The sequence below is a fragment of the Tachyglossus aculeatus genome, unplaced genomic scaffold, assembly GCF_015852505.1.
Source record: "Tachyglossus aculeatus isolate mTacAcu1 unplaced genomic scaffold, mTacAcu1.pri scaffold_177_arrow_ctg1, whole genome shotgun sequence".
Classification (NCBI taxonomy): domain Eukaryota; kingdom Metazoa; phylum Chordata; class Mammalia; order Monotremata; family Tachyglossidae; genus Tachyglossus; species Tachyglossus aculeatus.
The window spans coordinates 215,129-237,127 of record NW_024044898.1 but is presented as its reverse complement, the minus strand read 5'-3'; the positions used below and the strand labels follow the sequence as shown (position 1 = coordinate 237,127).

At 55.2% G+C, this 21,999-nt stretch overlaps 1 protein-coding gene across 9 annotated transcripts; it reads left to right on the top strand.

Annotated features, from left to right (window-relative positions):
- The first annotated feature begins 1,747 nt into the window (after positions 1–1,747).
- Positions 1,748–21,949, top strand: IL11RA (interleukin 11 receptor subunit alpha). 9 transcript variants are annotated; one of them, XM_038742770.1, is made up of 13 exons: positions 1,748–1,835; positions 10,449–10,548; positions 16,421–16,481; positions 17,133–17,305; positions 17,487–17,601; positions 17,848–17,883; positions 18,421–18,587; positions 18,838–19,001; positions 19,197–19,338; positions 20,401–20,466; positions 20,855–20,954; positions 21,056–21,138; positions 21,315–21,949. In XM_038742770.1, exons 2-13 carry the CDS (start codon positions 10,449–10,451, stop codon positions 21,329–21,331), a joined length of 1,224 nt encoding a protein of 407 aa, XP_038598698.1. In that variant the 5' UTR covers positions 1,748–1,835; the 3' UTR covers positions 21,332–21,949. The 9 variants fall into 9 exon arrangements, with proteins under 9 accessions (XP_038598698.1, XP_038598694.1, XP_038598696.1 ...); XM_038742766.1 differs by having other exon boundaries at positions 20,780–20,954; XM_038742768.1 differs by having other exon boundaries at positions 19,197–19,365.
- Positions 21,950–21,999: the final 50 nt, after the last annotated feature.

Sequence of the window (21,999 nt, the reverse complement as noted above, 5' to 3'; positions counted from 1 at the left end):
GAAACCCCGTATCTCCTACAAGGCTCAAGAGTTTCTGAGTGCAGCTGAGTGGGGCTGAAGAGCCTTCACATTAGGTAGGCAGGTGCACACGTTCCATATGAAGACATTGGAGAGTTTAAGCGGGTAGATGAGCCCAGTAAGTAGAAAAGTCCACCTAGATCTAAATCATGACCACAGTGAGCAAATGAATAGTAAATATGCACATGAGCACAGAGATAACTGATAGGGTGATAGTGTTGGGGAAAATGGCTTTGTTTCTTCCAGGGCTTTTTTTTTTATGGTGTTAAGCGCTTACTATGTGCCAGGCACTATACTAAATAGCATAGATATGAGCTAAGAAGTTTGGACGTAGTCCATGACCCCTCACGGGGCTCAAAATCCCCATTTTACAGGTAACAGACACAGAGAAGTGAAGCGACTTGCCCAAGGTCAAACAGACAAGTGGCAGAGCAGGATTAGAACCCAGATCCTTTGGACTCCCGGGCCTATGCTGTATCCACCAGGCCACACTGCTTCTCTGTCACAGAAGGCTGTTGGAGAGGCCCTCTTGGAGGGGGTGGCTTGGTGGATTTGAGAAGGAGGCAGTTCCTGGAAGAAACAGCCCTGAGCGGTGGGTCAGGAGGGAGACGTTGGAAGGCCTTGCCTGCCCTTTGTCCTCTTTTCTCCCTGTCAAAGCTCCCTCTTCACCCTAAACCCACAGGGAACAGTTGGGCCATATTTCTTTGACTGTTAACTGTATGTGGAAGACCTGAAACCTTGTGGAGTGGGGGAGAGAGAGGGGTGGACTTTTTTCCAAGGAGTCCATCCTCAATACCATTAATGAGGATACCATGAATGATAGTCTGGTAGGTATCCTGGCAGGGCGGCGGGTGCTTGTGAGTCAGAAGGTCATGGGTTCTAATTCCGACCTTGCCACTTGTCTGCTGTGTGAACTGGGGCAAGTCACTTCTCTGTGCCTCAGTTACCTCATGAAGAAAATGGGGATTGAGACTGAGTCCCATGTGGGACAGGGACTGCACCCAGCCTGATTTGCTTGTATCTACCCCAGCGGTTAGTACTGTGACTGGCACCTGATTAGCGCTTAACAGATATCGTAATTATTATTATCCAGCCAGACAGGCGGCAGGAGTCCTGAAGCTGAGTGAAGGGGGTCCCAGTGGCCCCCTCCCCTAGCCCTCGTTTCCAGTGCCCGAGCCTCCGGGGGACCAGTATCCATTCATTCATTCATTCAGTCAGTCGTATTTAGCGCTTACTGTGTGCAGAGCACTGTACCAAGTGCTTGGAAAGTACAATTCGGCAACAAATAGAGACAGTCCCTGCCCAACAACGGGCTCACAGTCTAGAAGGAGGGAGACAGGCATCGATAGCATCAATATCAATAAACAGAGGTATCTACACGTTATTAATTCAATCAATAAATAGGTACATAGATACCCAAGTGCTGTGGGGCGGGGAGGGGAGGGGGAGCAGAGGAAAAGGGGCTCGGTGTCCGGCTGGGCTGGGCGCCCCGGTTCCCTGGGTCCCCCCATCCCCTCCCCGCCTGAGGGGACCCCTGGGATGGCCCAGCACCGGGGGGAGAGGAGGTCGGGACCCAGGAGCCCTGCATCCCAGCCTTCGCTGTGGGCCCGGCGGCAGGGAATGTCCGGCGGCGGCGAGATTGGCAGCTGCCCCCTCCAATGGGGCGCCGAGCTGCCCCCCTCTCCCGCGGCCTGGGCCATCCCGCCCCCCGGGCCCGGGCCCAGGCCCAGCCAGCCGGGCCCACCGAGGGGGCCGGGGCCAGGGCCAGGAGGAGGAGGAGGAGGAAGGCCGGGGGGTGGCAGGACTGGCCCCCAAAGGTGAGGGGGCGAGGCCGGGATCCCTGCTGGCCGGGGGGGTTGGGGGCGGGGGGACGCCGGGGACCCATCCAGACGGCTGGGCTGGGGGACAGAGGAGGAGGGGCAGGGCATGGCCTGGTCTGCGAGGCTGGGGCCTGTAGAACGGAGAGGCCCCGTGCCACCGGCTGTCTAGATGCCATGGGTCGTGGGGAGGCTGGACAGGGTGTCCCGAAAGCCCCGCACCATGCAGACCCGCAGTGAGCACTCTCCTCTACGAGGTTAACCCAGACATCCTCTGCCTTCGGGCAGCCGGGCCACTACTAAGACTCTCAGTGAGTGTTCTTCGGAGGTTATGCCAGCCATCCCCTTGCCTTTAGGATGTCGAAGTTATGCCAGTCATCCCCCTGCCTTTGGGCAGTCGAGTTTATGCCAGCCATCCCCCTGCCTTTGGGCAGCCGAGGTTATGCCAGCCATCTGCCTGCCTTTGGGCAGCCAAGTTTATGCCAGCCATCCTCCTTCCTTTGGGCAGCCCGGCCACTACTAGGAGTCTCAGTGAGGGTTCTCCAGAGGTTATCCCAGCCATCCTCCTGCTTTTGGGCAGTTGCGGTTATGCCAGCCACCCCCCTGCCTTCGGGCAGTCGAGGTTATAAGAAATAAATAATGATGGCATTTGTTAAGCGCTTACTATGTGAAAACCACTGTTCTACGCGCTGGGGAGGATACAAGGTGATCAGATTGTCCCACGTGGGGCTCACAGTCTTCCCCCATTTTACAGATGAGGTAATTGAGGCACAGAGAAGTTAAATGACTTGCCCAAAGTCATACAGCTGACAATTGGTGGAGAGGGATTTGAACCCATGACCTCTGACTCCTAAGCCCGGGCTCTTTCCATTGAGCCACGCTGCTTCTCTAATGGTATTTATTGAGCGCTGACTCTGCCGAGCACTGTTCCAAACACTGGGGAAGATACAAGGTTGTCCCACGTGGGGCTCACAGTCTGAATCCCCATTTTACAGATGAGGTAACTGAGGCACAGAGAAGTTAAGTGACTTGCTCATAATTACACAGCTGACATGGTGGAGGCGGCATTAGAACCCACGACCTCTATCTCCCAACTCCGTGCTCTTGCCACTAGGCCATGCTGCTTCTTTCTGCCAGCCATCCCCCTGCCTTTGCGCAGCCGAGGTTATGCCAGCCATCCCCCTGCCTTTGGGCAGTCGAGGTTATGCCACCCATCCCCCTGCCTTTGGGCAGTCGAGGTTACGCCAGCCATCCCCCTGCCTTCGGGCAGACACACTACTACTTGGATTCTCAGGGAGGGTTCTCTAGAGGCTATCCCAGCCACCCCCTTGCCTTTGGGTAGCTGAGCCACTCCACAGAATCTCAATGAGGGTTCTCCAGAGGTCATCCCAGCCACCCCCCCCCCTGCCTTTGGGCAGTCGAGGTTATCCCAACCATCCCCCTTCCTTTGGGCAGTAGAGCCACTACTTGGAATCTTGGTGACTTTTCTCCAGAGGGTATTCCAGCCATTCCCCCAAGCGCTTAGTACACTGCTCTGCACACAGTAAGTGCTCAATAAATACGATTGATTGATTGATTGATTCCCCCCCGGCCATTAGCTAGCCTGAACCATTACTTGGGCTCACCGTGAACATTCTGCAGAGGTTATCTCAGCAATCCTCCTGCCTTTGGGCAGCTGAGCCACTATCTGGGCTCTTTCCTTGACTGAAAGATCCCGGGGATGTAGGTCCCTGGCCTTCTTTGGACCAGTATGCCTCCCCTTCCCTCCTGCCACAGAATCACCCTGCGTGGCTTAGTGGAAAGAGCACGGGCTTGTGAGTAAGAGGTTGTGGGTTCTACTTCTGGCTCCTCCATTTATCAGCTATGTGACTTTGGGCAAGTCACTTAATTTCTCTGAGCCTCAGGTACCTCATCTGTAAAATGGGGATTAAGACTGTGAGCCCCACGTGGGACAAGATGATTACCTTGTATCTACCCCAGTGCTTAGAACAGTGCTTGGCACATAAAAATAATAATAATAATAATGGCATTTGTTAAGCGCTTACTGTGTGCTGAACACTGTTCTAAACACTGGGTTAGATACAAGGTAATCAGGTTGTCCCACATGGGGCTCACAGTCTTAATCCCCATTCTACAGATGAGGTAACTGAGACAAAAAGAAGTCAAGTGACTTGCCCAAAGTCACACAGCCGGTCAGGGGTGGAGCCTGGATTAGAACCCATGACCTCTGAGTCCCAAGCCCGTGATCTTTCCACTATGCCCTACTGCTTCTCTATAATAAGCGCTTAACAAATACTATCATTATTATTATTATCCCAGCCCTCTCTTCGGAGGGGACGGAGAACAGTGACAACCCCCCTTCCCTGTCTCCCTGAAACATCCTTTCAGGTTCTGTGAGACCAAACTCTGCTCTCCCAGCTTTCTTCAGGCTGCATATCCTCCACTTCACCCTGACCCATCACAGGCCTGCTTCCCCTGGAGCTGGAAGCCCAAACCTAGCCCCCTGACCTAGCTGAAAACAAGAGTGGGAAGTGTAGGTGATGTTGGAAGGATAGAGATGGGGCCGAGGGAGGAGTAGATGGACAGAAGCAGGAAAAGAAGGGTCTGACAGCCAAGGTTCCCAGTCCAGGATCAGATTGTCTTGCCCTTAGCCTACCCATTCCCTGTCTTGGGAAAGAACATGGGTTTGGGAGTCAGAAGTCATGGGTTCCAATCCCGGCTCCACCACTTATCAGCTGTGTGACTTTAGGCGAGTCACTTCACTTCTCTGTGCCTCAGTTACCTCATCTGGAAAATGGGAATGAAGACTGAGCCCCTCGTGGGACAACCTGATTACCTTGTATCTACCCCAGTGCTTAGAACAGGGCTTGGCATGTAGTAAGCACTTAACAAATACCATCATTATTCTTATTCTCATTCTTGCTTCTTCCTGAGTACCCTTTCTCTGCCCCCAGGAGTTTGAGGTGCGAACAGCCCCACTCCTTGCCTTGTCCTCTCCACCCCCCAGGTCCTCCGGACACTGAAGGGTATTGACCTCATACGCCCATCAGCCCTTGTGAAGGAAGGAGCCATGGGAGTCTGTGTGTATGAGAGAGGGAGCTTGAGGGTGAGTGATGGTGTGTATGTTGGAGGAAGCTACAGCTGGAGCCAGGGGGGCAGAAACAGAAAGAGAAGCGTCTGCTCAGATTTAGGCCCTTCCCTCTGCCCGCCCAGCTCTGGCTGGCCCAGAGGCTGAAAGAGTCCCCGGGGTGGGTGGGTGGGGAGCTGTGGTCCAGCCAGGCCGGGCAGGCGGGCAGGCAGCCAGGCGGACATGGTGTGGGCAGATAGCCCAGCCCACCCGAGGGGGGGAGAGGGGATCCCAGCGTGGCTCCGCTGTGACTGCTGCTCCATCCAAGCCCCAGGCCATGGCCTCCTGCTTCCTGTTACCGCACCTCCCGGGCCTGTCCCTGCCACCCATCTTGCTCCGGGCCCTGGACCTCAGGCTTTAGAAGGCAGGTTATGTCCCCTTCTCCCTGTCATGGCTTCAGGGGCAAGGATGGGGTTGGGCCGGGTCTAAGCCTGAGAAATGGGAAGGAGCTGTGCCTGCTGGGGGGGCAGGGGCAAGGATTGGGGCAGTGGGAAGGCAGTCAGGGGCTGGGCAGAGGAAGAATTGGGGTGGCGGGAAAGCAGGAGCTGAGGAAGGAAAAGGACAGGGCCAAGAGCATTGGAGGGAGCAGAGGATGGGCAGCCAGGGAACCAGGGGGCTCTCTCCGCTACCCCATCCAGGGCCCCTCTCCCTCTAGCAACCAGATGTGAGGAAATAGCTGCAAGGGAAAAGGGCAGGAGAAGCCGGGAGAGGAGAAGGGGGTGAGGGCAGGATGCAGGAGATGGGGGACGTGTGGGAGGTGGGAGGCAGGGTACCTGAAATCTCTTTGCGTGTGTCTGTATCCTTTGAGCGCTTGTGGGTATGGATTCTCTCTGGCCTCCGGGGGACCACCTAATTCACACAGACAGCCTTGTGTGTAAAACACATTGTTGGAAACCTGGCTACACAGACAGTTTTGAAATCAATCAGTCAATCGATGGTATTTACCGAGTGCTCATTGTGTGCAGAACCCTGAACTAAGCATTTGGGAAAGTACATGGTCCCTGTCCTTAAACGACTTACAGTCTAGTGGGGGAGACAGACACGAAAATAAATGACAATGTATAATAATGCCATACATGACAGAGAACCCAGAGGACCTGGGTTCTAATCTCAGCTCTGCCACCAACCTGCTTTGTGACTTTGAGCAAGACACTTACCTTCTTTGTGTCTCAGTTTCCTCATCTACGAAACAGGGAATCAATAGTTGTCCTCCCTCCTGCGTAGCCTGTGAGCCCCATGCGGGAACTGGTTATCTCGGATCCACCCCAGTGCTTAGTACAGTGTTCAACATGTAGGAAGCGCTTAAATGCTATTACTGTGTCAGATAAGGAAAGCAACTGAAGATTAGGCTAGGTTCATAACTGTTGCGGAGCTGAGGCTGAGTATCAGATAGGGAGTGGGACTTAAGTACATGGGAGATGTAGCATGGAAGGAAAACAGAGTTGGGGGAAAGAGCGCTTAGTCAGGGAAGGCTTCCTGGGGAAGATACGATTTTAGTAGGGATCAAACATAACACAGCAATGCTGGTACGGGCTGCTAAAACACAACAAACCCATTGACCGACGGGCAAAATCTAAGTGGGCACAGCATTGCACACACAACATTTCTACGCAAACCAGCTAAGCGTATGCCATCTCTCTTATACTCAGCACTCTCCTAGGTTGTGCACACTGACCATAGCATGCATTTGCACCTTCACACAGCCACACACACACGTTATTACACATGGTGAAGTGCTCTTACAGCCAAGTAGTGCACACGCACACACAACCATGCACACCTAATGACATAACAGCAGCCATGAGTATTCGCGCACCTAGACCTACACGTACAGCTGTGAATTCCCTCTTGCTACCGATCCCTATTCCTTCCTAGTCCTCCCTCTGCTCTCCCCTCCCCCCTTCCTGATTTTCCTCCCTCTTTCCCCCTATTCTCCCTCCTCTGGGCTGGCAGCCCCTCTCCCTGCCTTTCAGCCGGGAAAGAAGAGGAGCGACAAAAAGGAGCCCTGACTAGGGCTGGCAGGGGGCCCAGACCTGGAAATCCAGCCGGCCTGTCCCTGAAATGGGAAATTGGGGAGAAATTGGCCCTTGGCGGAGCAGAGACAGAAGCACCTATTCCCCAAATGGTGCCTGGGAGAGCCAAGGAGGGAGGAGGTGGGGTGTCCTGAGGCTGGAGAGTGGGGAAGGGTCCAGGCGGGATGGGGGAAGGCAGAGAGGCAGGGAGATTCCCAAGGCAGGACCCAGAAGCCCCAGCCCCAGCCTCACTCTGCCCCCTACCCTCAGGCCTGGCTGGTGACCGAAGATATAGAGCCCAGAAGGACTGGCCCCGGGGCCCGAGGTGACGGTGCCAAGCATTCTCTGTGGCCACAGTAGGTGGCCAAAACTGGTGACCAGGTGGTCCCTGGGCTGGGGGGAATCTGAGGCCCAGAATCAGGCAGGGGATAATGGCAGTCTGGCCTTGGTCTCATCCTGCCACCCCAGTTTCTAGATTGTGAGCTTGTTGTGTGCGGGGACTGTGTCTACCAACTCTGTTGTATTGTACTCTACCAAGTGCTTAGTACAGTGCTCTGTACATAGTGAGCGCTCAATAAATATTGATTGATTGGTTGCCTTGAGCCCAGCTCCTTCTGTCCAGTTGTCCTGGGCCAGGGAAGCCTGGGCCGATGCAGACCTGGGAGGGGGGAGAGGGCTCTTTTTTTGGGTCTGGACTTTGAACTGCCCAGGCCAGGCCAAGCTGGGTTGGGGAGGGTTTGGGGAGGGGGGGATTTGAGCAGCCTTCACTGCCAAGGCCTGGGAGCCAGCTGTGGCAGGAAGAGAAGGAAGGGGCGGGGTGGGGGGAGTGTGGGGAAAGGGGAGGGGGAGCCCGGGAGGGGGCCGTCTGCTTCGAGCTCCCAGCACCGGAGCAGAGAGTGCGCAGGAGAGCAGGCAGCCGAGGAGCCGTGGGAGGCCGAAGCTAGGCCATGGGCTGCAGTGGCTCCAGGCGCTAAGGTAGGAGAGGCCCAGGAGGTGGGCCAGGGTGGCATCAGACCTGAGCTGGCATGGAGGGATAGGGCCGGGGTCGATGCGGGTGCCCAGACAGGTGGGAGGGGAGTGGGGAAGTGAGTGCCTGACTTCTGGGGCTAGAGGTTGTGTGTAGGTGGGGGCGAGTGTGCTACGCAGCGGGGAAGCGTGGTGAGTGTGTGTCTGTGTGACTCGGTGAGGTCCTGTTGGAAAAACTAGGTGCTGAGGGGTGGGGGGTACATCCCAGGCAGTAAGCGTTTTGTTGTCTGTCTCCCCCTTCTAGACTGTGAGCCCATTGTTGGGTAGGGACTGTCTCTATTTGTTGCCAACCTGTACTTCCCAAGCGCTTAGTACAGTGCTCTGCACACAGTAAGCGCTCAATAAATATGATTGAATGAAAGTGAGCCTGTGTGACACAGGAGCAATGAGCGTGGAAGGCTAATGGGTCTGTGGTGTCCTGTGGTTGTCCTGAATGAACAATACCTTTGTACATACTCACGAGTGCATGCACACACACACACACACACACGCACACACGCACGCACGCACGCACACACACACACACTTTGGGTGGAAGGGTCCCTGGGCCACCTTGGCTTAGGCCTGGATCAATTCCAGTCTGGCTACCAGCCCCCTCTTGCCCTGTCCAAGTCCCTGGTCCTAAGGTCCCCCTGCATGCCTCCCTCCTCTCCCTTCGCCTCCTCTTTTTGGCGCCGGCAGCAGCAGCAGCATCTGGACCTGGTTAATACAGCACTCCCCCTCACCCCTACTGGCTGCCTCCCTGCCTGCCTGGCTCTCAGCCTGTGTTGGGGGGATGGGGGTGAGGGGTGCCGTTTAGGCTGTTCTGAGCGTGGCTCCCAGTTCCCGTGCCCCTGCCAGCCCTGTACCAGTCTCCTGGGCAGTGCGGGCCCTGACCCCGCAGCCTCCTGTAGGCCCCGCAGCCTCTTGCCATCTCTGAAGTCTCCTTAGTTCGAGCAGGCCGGGGCTAGGATGACAGCCATGGGGGTGGTCTGAGCCCGGAGCAGAACCTCCTTCCTACCCCTCTCCTGGCCTGGGAGGGAACCAACCCAGAAGATGACCTTGTGCCCATGGCCCCATCCCTTTTGACCCTCTTCCTTTCCCCCTCCCAACTATCCTCCTCCTCCTGGTCTCTTCCCCTCCCCTCCTCTACCCTGCTAGAGCAGCAGGATGGAGACCCAGGAGTCCATGGCTGCCAGGGCTTCTAGGGTGGATGTGGAGGTGGGCAGGGCAAGGCGAGGGAGTGGAGGCCCTGGTGGTGCCCCTGATACCTCAGAATCTTATTTACACCCCAAGGCCCAGGAGTGAATTTCTGGGTTTGGAGTTTGGAGATGGGGTTGAGGAGGCTGGTGGGGGATGAGTGACAGAGAAAGAGAGAGTGAGAGAGAGAGAGCGAGAGAGAGCGAGCGAGAGAGAGAGAGAGAGAGAGAGAGAGAGAGAGAGAGAGAAAGAGAGAAAGAAAGAGAAAGGAAGTGTGCATACACGCTTATTGGCGTAAGACCACATGTAAGACTGGGTGGACTGTGTGACTGCAATCTGGGAGTCTTTTACAAGTCAGTGAGTGTGTGTCCATGCCTAGATATTTGTAGGTTTATGTGTGCCTATATTTAAGTGTGAGTGTATGTGTCTCGGCATGCGTGCTTAGGTGTGAGTGTTTGTGTGTGAACCTTGGGGTGAATCTGTCTATATAATAATAATAATAATGGCATTTGTTAAGTGCTTACTATGTGCAAAGCACTGTCCTAAGTGCTGGAGACACTACAAAGTGATCAGGTTGTCCCATGGGAGGCTCACAGTCAATCCCTATTTTACAGATGAGGTAACTGAGGCCCAGAGAAGTGAAGTGACTTGCCCAATCACACAGCTGACAAGTGGCGGAGCTGGGACTTGAACCCATGACCTCTGACTCCCAAGCCCGGGCTCTTTCCACTGAGCCATGCTATATGAGAAAGTATGTGATTCTGTGCTAGAGTGAGTCTACATGTTGGAGAGGTGTATGTGAATGTAAGTTACAGAGTGTGTGTGCGCGCGCGCGCGCCTCAGTCTTCATGTATGTAGGTCGTGTGTGTGTGTATATGTGGGCGAGTGAATCTGTAGGCCTGGGTGTGAGAGTGTGTGTTCTTCAGCAGAGGGTTTCCCCCTTTCTGAACCTCCTGTCCTATCCTGGCTGGGCCGGGGCTCATAGTTGGGATTCAGATTTCCTGTCCAAAGGATTCTGGCTCTGCCAGATGCCAAGAAGTGCTGAAGAAGTCCGGGGGGTGTGGGATGGGGGGTGGGAACTGGGCATGAGCCCCGCCGTAGGCCTGCCAGCTGAGGCCAGCATCCAGACTGAGCAGCCTGGGCTGAGCCGCAGGGAGGACTGGGCGGTGTGGGGTAGCAGGTCTGGCAGGAGACGACCCCTTGCTGCCCCTGTCCACCCCAAGGCTGGCATTGATCTTGCCTCTTCTCGCCTCCTACCCTTCCACCCAGATGAGCAGTCGCAGCCCGGGGCTGGGCAGAGCCATCATGATGTTGGCCGCAGCACTGGTCTCTGCCACCGCCTCGGACCCTGAGGACTGGGGCCCTGCAGGTGAGAGCTATCATTCAACACAGCCAGCTCCCAAACCCATTCCTGCCCCTGGACAGCCCCTCACCCCATTTCTTTCCCTGTGCCCGTCCCTGTCACCAGCTCCATTCCTGTCCCTGCCACTCTTGCCATCAGCTCCATCCAGGTCCCTGCCACTTCTGCCACTAGTACCACCCCTGTTCCTGCCTTCCCGCCACTGGCACCACCCCCATAATTCCTGCCACTGGGTCCATCTCGATCCCTGTCACTCTTGTCACTGACTCCATTCCTGTGCCTACCACCGGCTCCATCCTGGTCCCTGCCGCTCCTGCTACCGGTTCCATCCCTATCATTTTTGGTTCTAGCTCCTTGCCACTTCCTGTCATTCTTCACCAGCGCCATCCCTAGGCTTGCCACCCCTGTCCCCGGCTCCATCCCTGTTTCTTTCACTCTTGCCACTGGCTCTGTCGCCATCCCTGCCACTCCCATCACTGTCTCTGTTCTTCTCCGTGTCACTCCTGCCATTGTCTCCATCCTGGTCCCTGCCACTCCAGTTACCAGTTCCATCCCTGTCATTCCTGCCACTGGCTCTATCCTTGTTTCTGTCATTCCTATCACTGACTCCATCCCTATCCCTGTGATTCCTGCCACTGATTCCATCCAGAGAAGCAGCATGGCACAGTGGATAGAGCACTGGTCTGGGAGTCAGAATTAATTAATTAATTAATGATGGCATTTATTAAGTGCTTACTGTGTGCAAAGCACTGTTCTAAGCGCTGGGGAGGTTACAAGGTGATCAGGTTGTCCCACAGGGGGCTCACAGTCTTAATCCCCATTTTACATTTGGGTTTTAATCCTGGCTCCGCCACTTGTCTGCTGGGTGGCCTTGGGCAAGTTACTTCAGTGCTCTGCACACAGTGAGCACTCAATAAATACGATTGAATGAACTTCACTTCTCTGTGCCTCAGTTACCTCATCTCTAAAATGGGGATTGAGACTGTGAACCTCACATGGTACAAGGGACTGTGTCCACCTGATTTGCTTGTATCCACCCCAGCGCTTAGTACAGTGCCTGGCAGCTAGTAAGTACTTAACAAATACCATAATAATAATAAGTATTATTATTATTATCCCCATCCCAATCACTCCTCCAACTGGTTCCCTCCTTGTCTGTCACTCCTCCTATTGACTCAATACCTGTCCCTGTCACTCCATACATCCCTGTCCCTGTGACTCCTGCCACCAGCTCCATCCCTGTCCCTGTAATTCCAGTCATCAGCTCCATCCCCGTTCCTGTCTTACCTTTCACCTGCTCCATCCCTGCTCCTGTGATTCCTGCCATGGGCTCTGCCTCTGTCACTCCTATCACCTGTTCCATTCCTCTCCCTCTTACTCTTGTCATTGGCTCAATTTCCATCCATGTCAGTTCTGTCACTGGCTCCATCCTTATCACTGTCACTCTTCACTGGCTCTATTCCCACCCTTGCCAGTTCTTCCAACTTCATTCATTCATTCAGTCAGTCATATTTATTGAGCGCTTACTGTGTGCAAAACACTGTACTAAGTGCTTGGGAGAGTACAATATAATAATAAAAAGACACATTCCCTGCCCACAACAAAGGCTCCATCTCTGTCGCTGCCATTCCTGCCACCGGCTTCACCCCAATCTCTGTCACTCCTGCAATCGGCTCCGTGCTTATCCATGTCACTCTTGGCTCCCAGTCCACATTTGATCCTATCTCTCCCTCCTTCCTTACCTCACAGATTGCCTACTTCGACCCAGTCCACACACCAGGCTCCTCGCATGCCACCCTACTTACTTTGCTTCAATCTCATCCATCTCACCACTAAACCCTTGCTCGTGTCCTCTTTCTGACCTAGAATTCCCTCCCCCTTCATTGAACATGGGCTGAGGGTTAGGGGACCTGGGTTCTAATTCCAGTCCTACCGCTTGGTTCATTCATTCATTCATTCAATCGTATTTATTGAGCGCTTACTGTGTGCAGAGCACTGTACTAAGCACTTGGGAAGTGCAAGTTGGTACTGTCCCTACTGAGAGCTCACCTCCTCCAGGAGGCCTTCCCAGACTGAGCCCCCTCCTTCCTCTTCCCCTACTCCCCCTCCCCATCCCCCCTGCCTTACCTCCTTCCCCTCCCCACAGCACCTGTATATAGGTATATATGTTTGTACATATTTATTACTCTATTTATTTATTTATTTTACTTGTACATATTTATTCTATTTATTTTATTTGGTTTATATTCATTCATTCATTCAATCATATTTATTGAGCACTTACTGTGTGCAGAGCACTGTACTAAGCACTTGGGAGGTACAAGTTGGCAACATATAGAGATGGTCCCTACCCAACAGTGGGCTCACAGTCTAGAAGTGGGAGACAGAGAACAAAACAAAACATATTAACAAAATAAAATAAATAGAATAAATATGTACAAATAAAATAAATAAATAAGTAGAGTAATAAATACGTACAAACATATATACATATATACAGGTGCTGTGGGGAGGGGAAGGAGGTAAGGTGGGGGGGATGGGGAGGGGGAGGAGGAGGAGAGGAAGGAGGGGGCTCAGTCTGGGAATGTTTTGTTTTGTTGTCTGTCTCCCCCTTCGAGACTGTGAGCCTGCTGTTGGGTAGGGACCGTCTCTATATGTTCCAAACTTGTACTTCCCAAGTGCTTAGTACAGTACTCTGCACACAGTAAGTGCTCAGTAAATACGATTGAATGAATGAATGAATACTGTCCACATGTTTTGTTTTGTTGTCTGTCTCACCTGTCCACTTTTTGTTTTGTTGTCTGTCTCACCTGTCCACATGTTTTGTTTTGTTGTCTGTCTCCCCCTTCTACACTGTGAGCCCATCATTGGGTAGGGACCGTCTCTATATGTTGCCAACTTGGACTTCCCAAGCGCTTAGTACAGTGCTCTGCACACAGTAAGCGCTCAATAAATATGATTGAATGAATGAATGAATGCGAGACCTTAGGCAAGTTTTTTAAGATATTTGTTAAGGTCTGTCTATGTAACGAATGCTATTCTTTGCACTGGGGTACGTACAAGTTCATTAGCTCAGACACAGTCCCTGTCCTGTATGGCGCTCACAGTCTAAGTAGGAGGGAAAACAGGTATTTAATCTCTATTTTACAGTTGAGGAAACTGAGGCACAGGAAGGTAAAGTGTCTTGCCCAAGGTAAGCAATTGGCAGAGCAGTTGGCAGAGATGGGATGACAACCCAAGTCATTCATTCATTCATTCATTCAATCGTATTTATTGAGTGCTTACTGTGTGCAGAGCACTGTCCTAAGCGCTTGGGAAGTACAATTTGGCAACATATAGAGACGGTCCCTACCCAACAACGGGCTTACAGTCTAGAAGGGGGAGACAGACAACAAAACAAAACATGTGGATTGGTGTCAAAGTCGTCAGAATAAATAGAAATAAAGCTAAATGTACATCAACAAAATAAATAGAATAGTAAATATGTACAAGTAAAATAAATAGAGTAATAAATCTGTACAAATATATATACAAATGCAGTGGGGAGGGGAAGGAGGTAGGGTGGGGAGGATGGGGAGGAGGAGAGGAAAAAGGGGGCTCAGTCTGGAAAGGCCTCTTGGAGGAGGTGAGCTCTCAGTAGGGCTTTGAAGGGAGAAAGAGAGCTAGCTTGGCGGATGTGTGGAGGGAGGGCATTCCAGGCCAGGGGGAGGATGTGGGCCGGGGGTTGATGGCGGGACAGGCGAGAACGAGGTACAGTGAGGAGGTTAGCGGCAGAGGAATGGAGGGTGCGGGCTGGGCTGTAGAAGGAGAGAAGGGAGGTGAGGTAGGAGGGGGCCAGGTGATGGAGAGCCTTGAAGCCGAGAGTGAGGAGTGTTTGCTTGATGAGTAGGTTGACAGGCAGCCACTGGAGATTTTTGTGGAGGGGAGTAACATGCCCAGAGCGTTTCTGCACAAAGATTATGCAGGCAGCAGCATGAAGTATAGACTGAAGAGGGGAGAGATAGGAGGATGGAAGATCAGAGAGGAGGCTGATGTAGTAATCCAGTCGGGTTAGGATGAACTGAGGTCCTCGGACTCCCTAGCCCATGCTCTTTCCACTAGGCACACTGCTGCCTGTAGGCAGGGATCATGTCTACCAACTCTGTTCTGTTGCACTCTCCCAAGTGCTGAGTGCAGTGGGCTGCACACAAAAAGTGCTCAGTAAATACTCTTGATTGATTGATTGCCACTGGATCCATCTCCATCCCTGTCACTCCTGTCACTGGCTCCATTCCCATCTCTGCTCCTCCTGCCGCCATCCCTGTAACTCTTTTCACTGGCTCCATCCCCATCCCTATCATTCCTACCACCTGCAGCGTGGCTCAATGGAAAGAGCCCGGGCTTTGGAGACAGAGGTCATGGGTTCAAATCCCAGCTCCACCAATTGTCAGCTGTGTGACTTTGGGCAAGTCACTTAACTTCTCTGGGCCTCAGTTACCTCATCAGTAAAATGGGGATTACGACTGTCAGCCCCCCGTGGGACAACCTGATCACCTTGTAACCTCCCCAGTGCTTTGCACATAGTAAGTGCTTAATAAATGCCATAATTATTATTACTATTATTATTATTATTACTATTAGCTCTTTTCACTGGCTCCATCCCTGTCCCTGTCACTTCTTCCACTGACCCCCAGTCCTGTCCCTGCCATGGTTGCCACTGGCTCCACCCCTGTCCCTGTCCCTCTTTTCACTGACCCTATTCCCATTCCTGTTACTCTTTTCACCAGCTCTATCCTTTGTCCCTGTGTCTCTGGAGTAGTGGATGGAGCCAGGGCCTAGGAGTCAGAAGGTCATGGGTTCTAATCCCAGCTCTGCCACTTGTCTGCCACGTGACCTTGGACAAGTCACTTTGGGCATGGCACTTTGTGCCTCAGTTACCTCCTCTGTAAAATAATAATAATAATAATAATAATGGCATTTGTTAAGCACTTACTATGTACAAAGCACTGTTCTATGTGCTGGGGAGGATACAGTGGGATCAACTTGTCCCATGTGGGGCTCACAGTCTTAATCCCCATTTTACAGATGAGGTAACTGAGGCTTAGAGAAGTTAAGTGACTTACCCAAGTTCACACAGCAGGCATGTGGTGGAGCTAGGATTCGAACCCATGACCTCTGACTCCAAAGCCCGTGCTCTTTCCACTGAGCCACACTGGATCGAGACTGTGAGCCCCACCTGGGACAGGGACTGTGTCCGACCTGATTTACTTGTATCCACCCCCGTGCTTAGAACAGTGCCTGGCACATAGTAAATGCTTAACAGATATCACAATTATTGTTATTATTATTTATTCATTCATTCATTAGTATTTTTTGAGCACTTACCACAGGCAAAGTACTAGACTAAGTGCTCGGGAGAATACAAATCAACAACAGATAGACACATTCCCTGCCCACGGGCTCGGTCTAGCGGGGTGACAGACATTAGTATACATCAATAAATGAAGAAATACATCTCAGCTATATACCTGCGCCATATCTGTCGCCACGACTCCTGCCACCATCTTCATTCCCATGTCTGTAACTCCTACTATCCACTCCAACAATGTTCCTGCCACGAGCTCCATCTCTTTCCCTGTCACTCCCGCCGCCAGCTCCAATCCTGTCCCTGTCCCTCTGCCACCAGCTCCGTCCCTGTCCTTGTACCGTGCCCTCCCACCCTTTCCCATCCCTGCCCGTATTCCTCTGCCACGATGGGGCTGGGCTCTGGTAGTGGGGCCATCACTGAGGGGGTCGTCTGCCCCAGCAGCTCCCCACTCTCTCCCACTCCCCCTTCTTCCTCTTCCTCCCACTCCCCCTTCCTCCTCTTCCTCCTGCTGCCCTTCCTCCTCCTCCGATCCAGGGGTCCAGTATGGGCGACTTGGAGAGACTGTGATCTTGACCTGCCCAGGAGCTGCCAGTGGGTAAGTGTCAGTGTAGGAGGAAGCCGGGCCCGAGCGCTCCATGACAGTACCATGGAGAAGCAGCATGGCTCAATGGAAAGGGCATGGGCTTTGGAGTCAGAGGTCATGCATTCAAATCCTGGCCCTGCCAATTGTCAGTTGTGTGACTTTGGGCAAGTCACTTAACTTCTCTGTGCCTCAGTTACCTCATCTGTAAAATGGGGATGAAGACTGTGAGCTCCTCATGGGACAACCTGATCACCTTGTAACCTCCCCAGCGCTTAGAACAGTGCTTTGCACATAGTAAGCGCTTAATAAATGCCATCATCATTATTATTATTACTAGAGCCTAAGGGGGATGGGGGGTGGGAGGGGCCCGAAATCATGAAGGGAAGCATCTCTCACTGCCACGGCCCCACCCCAACCCTCTCCAGGGAGAATGGGTGTTGGCTCCTGCTCTGGCCTCTTCCTCCTCCTCAGGCTCCTGGCCTCTTTGTTCCCCCAGAGCTCACCCAGCTTTGTGCCCCCAGCCCCTGTGCCCGCCATCCCCTGGCTGCCCTGCACTCTCACCAGCCTCCGTCCTGGTATCCTTGGGCTGGGCTGCCACCCTATCCCTTGATCCATGACCTCCCGCACCCCCATGGCCTGACCTGAGCCCCTGCCGGCCTGCAGGATGGCCGTGTCCTGGCACAGGCCCGGGGCCCGGGCGCTGCCGCCGGGTTCCGTGACTGGCCAGCGGGAGCTCCTCCTGCCCCAGGCTGACCCCTCCGCTGAGGGGGACTACAGCTGTCGGGACAGGCACCTGGACGGACGGCCCCTGGGCTCCGTGACCCTGCGGCTTGGCCGTGAGTGACCCCTCCCCGTCCCCCTCTTCCACCCCACCCTCTCTCCCCTGACATGCCCTTGGCTACCTCCTCCACTGCCCCCCGGCCCTCGGCTTCCCCAGCCCTGCCCACCTCCAGAGCCAAGATCCCCCCTTCCACCTGCTGTGCGACCTGCATGGGCGTCCCATCCCCCCCACCCCAGACCCACCCATACGTCCCACCGTGACCTGCCGTGCTGCCGACTATGAGAACTTCTCCTGCTCCTGGAGTCCCGGCAGGGCCAGCCACCTCCCAACCCGCTACCTAACCTCCTACAGGTGGGGCCCGGGGCAGGGCCTCAGGCCGGGAGGGCTGGCAGGGGGCAATGCATGGGGATGGGAAGGCAGAGGGCTATGGACACCACCAGCAAGGGACAAAGGGCTCGGGCTGGGGTCAGGGCCTGGGACCTGGGGTTGGGCCAGGGGCACCTGTGGCCTTCACCTGTTGCCCGCTTCTCTGCTTCCTGGGACTTCCTGCTGCCCAGGCCTCAGCCCGTGCTCACTCAGCCCCCTGTCCCCTCCCAGGAAGAAGACTTTGACTGGAGCCAATTCAGGGGGGAGGTAGGAACTGTGACACCCCTCCTTAGTCCCATCCCCTCCCTCCCAACCCACCTGGGTCCCCGCCAAATGGACTGGTGGGTTACTCCTGCCCCTCTCCCTCCTCCCTCCAGACTGGGCCCTAGCTGGCTCAGGACCTCCTGAAGGGACCAGACCTGGGACCTGGGAAGCAAGGGGCCAGGCAGGGTGGGAGCGGGTGGGGAGGGCTGGGCCCAGCCCTGACCCAGCATGGAGAGGGAGAGGGAGCTGGCAGGGACCTTGTTTGTGACATTCCTCTGTTCAGCCTGGGCCCCTGGCCAGCTTGGGAGGGCCGTCTGCCTGCCTCCCTGCTGGCTGGCCCGCCCCAGAGGCTAAGTAAGGTCAGATTGGGTCAGTCCTAGGAGAGGAGGTGACTACCTAGGGGACTACCTAACTCCAGGGAAGTTAGTGGCTGGGGAGCAGGGGGGCTGGGGTCTCCTCTCCACCCCAAGGCCACTGGGAGGGGCGGGTGTCATGGTCCCCTGTCTCACGGAGGGGCCTGTGCTGTGGGCTGCCCCGCAGGCTGCTGTGGTCCGGGGAGGTGGGCGTCTGTGAGCAGGAGCATCCTGAGGTCCGGCGCTGTGTGGTCTGCGGCTCAGAGTTCTGGAGCGAGTACCGTGTCAACGTGACTGAGCTCAACCCCCTGGGGGCCAGCGCCCGCCTGCTGGATGTCAGCATGCAGACCATCTGTGAGTGACCTCTTCTGGCTCCCTTCCAGCCTGGGCCCTGCCCCCCGGTCAATATGCAGACCATCTGTGAGTGACCTCAACCTGGGCCCGCCCCTGGCTGAATCCCTAACTTCTCCTATCCCCTCCACCTGCACGGGTTGGTACACAGACCCACTGCTAGCTGAAGCCCCCCTGAAGGACCCCCACCCAGCCCTGAGCTCCGAGTGAGCTTGTCGGGGGCAGGAGATGCCCTAACCATATCCCTCTGCAGTACGACCGGACCCCCCCGAGGCACTGAGGGTGGAGTCAGTGCCTGGAGCCCCTCACCGCCTGCGGGTCAGCTGGGCATACCCGGCCTCTTGGCCCCGACAACCCCACTTCCTGCTACGCTTCCGCCTCCAGTATCGGCCTCTGCTGCACCGCTCCTGGTCCATGGTACTTCAGGGCAGGGAAGAGCCCGCGGCCTCAGGGAGGACACGGTGGCGGGGTTGGGAGGGCTTCCTCCAGGCCCTTGAACTCCCCAGACACCCCTGCCCACGTCCCCATCTCTCTCGGGGCCTCTTCCCTGGTGTCCCAGGGAGGGGTGAGGGAGGGCTGCCCAGTGTCCTGAGCTTTCCGTCATGCCCCTAGGTGGAGCCCGCTGGGCTGGAGGAGCTGATCACGGACGCAGTAGCTGGGCTGCCCCACGCTGTGCGGGTCAGTGCTCGGGACTTCCTGGATGCTGGAAACTGGAGTGACTGGAGCCCTGAGGCCTGGGGGACGCCAAGCCCCAGTGAGGGGGAAGGCAAAAGAGGAGAGGGTGGGGCAAGGGGAAAATGCTGGGGAGGGTTCTTCCCCTAAAAGCCCGTAGACCCCAGAGTGCTCGGCCACCAGAACAAGTCCTTCCCCTCATGTCCAGGCCCACCCCAGTGCTCAGGACTTGCTCCAATGCCCAGACCTTCCCCAGTGCCCAGATTCACCCCAATGCTCAGTGCCAGTCCAATGCCCAGGCCCACGGGTGCTTGGCACATAGTAAGTGCTTAACAAATACCATTAATATTATTATTATTATTAGTCTCTGATTATGCCCCAAATCACCAGCCACAACTCCCTGCTTTAGCCCACTCTTGCTTCTCTGACCATGCCTCCCACCTTCCAGACCAGGCCTCCCTGCCTCAGAATAATAATAATAACAGCGATCTCTGTGAAGTGCTTTCTATGTGTCAAGCACTGTACTCAGCGCTTGGGACAGGTACAAGATAATAAAGTCTCACATGAGGCTCACAGTCTAAGTAGGAGGGAGAACAGGTATTGAATCCCCATTTTGCAGATGAGGGAACTGAGGCACAGAGAAGTGAAGTGACTTGCCCAAGGTCACTCAGCAGACAAATGCCAGAACCAGGATTAGAACCCAGGTCCTGTGCCTCCCAGGCCAGTGCTCTTTCCGCTAGAAGCAGCGTGGCCTAGTAGAGAAGTGGCATGACCTAGTGGCAAGAGCAGGGGCTTGGGAGTCAGAAGACCTGGGTTCTAATCGCAGTTCCACCACTTGTCTGCTGTGTGATCGTGGACAAGTCACTTAACTTCTCTGGGCCTCAGTCACCTCATCTGTAAAATGAGGATTAAGACTGTGAGCCCCACGTGGGACAATCTGATTACCCTGTATCTCCCTCAGCGCTTAGAATGGTGCTTGGCACATAGTAAGCGCTTAACAAATACCATCATTATTATTATTACTAGGCCATACTGCCCATTCCTGATTCCCTGATCACGCCCCCTCCTCCCAGTCCTCCGCGACCCCTCCCCCAACCCATCACGGACTTGGCTTTCCAGCCAAATGCCTTCCCCTCTCCCCTAGGCCCATCCAGCCAGAGCCCCCAGCCCCGACAAGGGACCACAGAGAGCAGCTCCCCTGAACTCTTAGGTGAGCAGGGAGAGGGAACATCTGTCCCGCTCCGTCTTCCTCCATGCCCACAAGTCCCCCTCCCTTCCCGCTCTGCCTCCCATGTCCTCCCTGAGAGCCTCTTCCCACTCTGCTGCCAGTGTCCTCTGCCCACACCATCCCCACTGCTCTATGTCTCCTACCCACTTCCTTCCAACTGCCCAGTTCCCAATGTCTCCCGCCTCTTACTAAGGCCCTGCTCCCAGCTTTCCCTATCCCTTCCTCCAGCTCTGCTTGTGCTTGCACACACTCTCTGTCTGTCTCTTTCTTTCTCTCTGTCTCTCTCTGCCACCAGGTCCCGATCTTCCCCAGCCGCATGCCGAAGTCTTCCCACACGACTGTCTCTCACCCCCGTTTCCCCTTCACCCAGAACGCCGGGCCCCCCTGGAGCAGGCGGCTGTTGTGGTCTCCGTGGGCGTCTTCGCCTTCGTGGTCCTGGCCGCTGTGGGCCTCGTTCTCTTGCTGCTGTGGTGAGCCCAGCCCCATCCCTCTCTGGGTCCTGGGGGTGGGGCTGGAGGTCCCGGGAGAGTTCGGGGCGGGCAGGGGTGAAGGCCCACTCTGTTCTCCCAAGGCTGCGGCTGCGGTGCTCCGGGAAAGGCGAGGCCCAGAAGCCGGGGCTCCTAGTGCCCGTTCTGTGGGTGAAGGTGCCTTCCAGTGAGTATCCCGATGTGGTGAGGAGTGCGGGGGACAACAGCGGGGAGCTTCAGGGGGCAGGGGATGACCCTGCCACCCCTCTCAGGGCGGGGAGGAGCCCTAAGATGGGGCATTTGAGTGACTCTTCTCTCCTCCCGTGCCTCACCCTGGTTACCCTCCTCACACCCGGACTCCAGGGTCCCAGATTCTCTAGCAGACCTTGGATGACCTCTCTCCCAGTGAAAGTGCCACAGCCCTGGGGCCAGCCGGACAGATTGCAGCCCCTCAGGGGTGAACACACAGACATGGACAGGCAGCTCTGTTGGAGGCAATGGCCTGGACAGAGCCTCTGCTTGGCCCAAGGGTCTGGCAGCCGAATTCCCCCTGCTTCCCCCATCACTCCCATGGCCTAGGGAGGCTTGGGCAGGGGGCCTTAGGTGGGAGACCCACCCTGCCCCTCCCCCTAACACTGGCTATCCTAGCCAGGGACGATCGCACTTGGGGGTCCCTTCCCCATCACATCTATGTTTCTGAGGCTCCGATTGAGAGGGCACATGCTACCCTCATGTGGGAAAGTGGGGAGGTGATGTGTAAGAGTGAGAGAGCTTGTGGGTGCAAGTCCTATGTGTGCAGGAGGGCCACACGATACATGTGAGTGAGAGACTAGGTGGGGCACATGTGCATAAGCATGTGTGTGTGTGCATGTGCGTGTTTGTGTGTAAGTAGAGGTCACGTGAGGGAATGAGCTCCACATGGCCTCTTACTCTGGTCTGCGTCACCAGGGCAGGGGAGGGGGTGGTGTCTGGGGTGTGAATAAAGGAAAGGAAGCGTGCCTCTGCATCCGTCCATCCCCCAGAGCCGCGGCTCTGCCTCTCCCTCCTC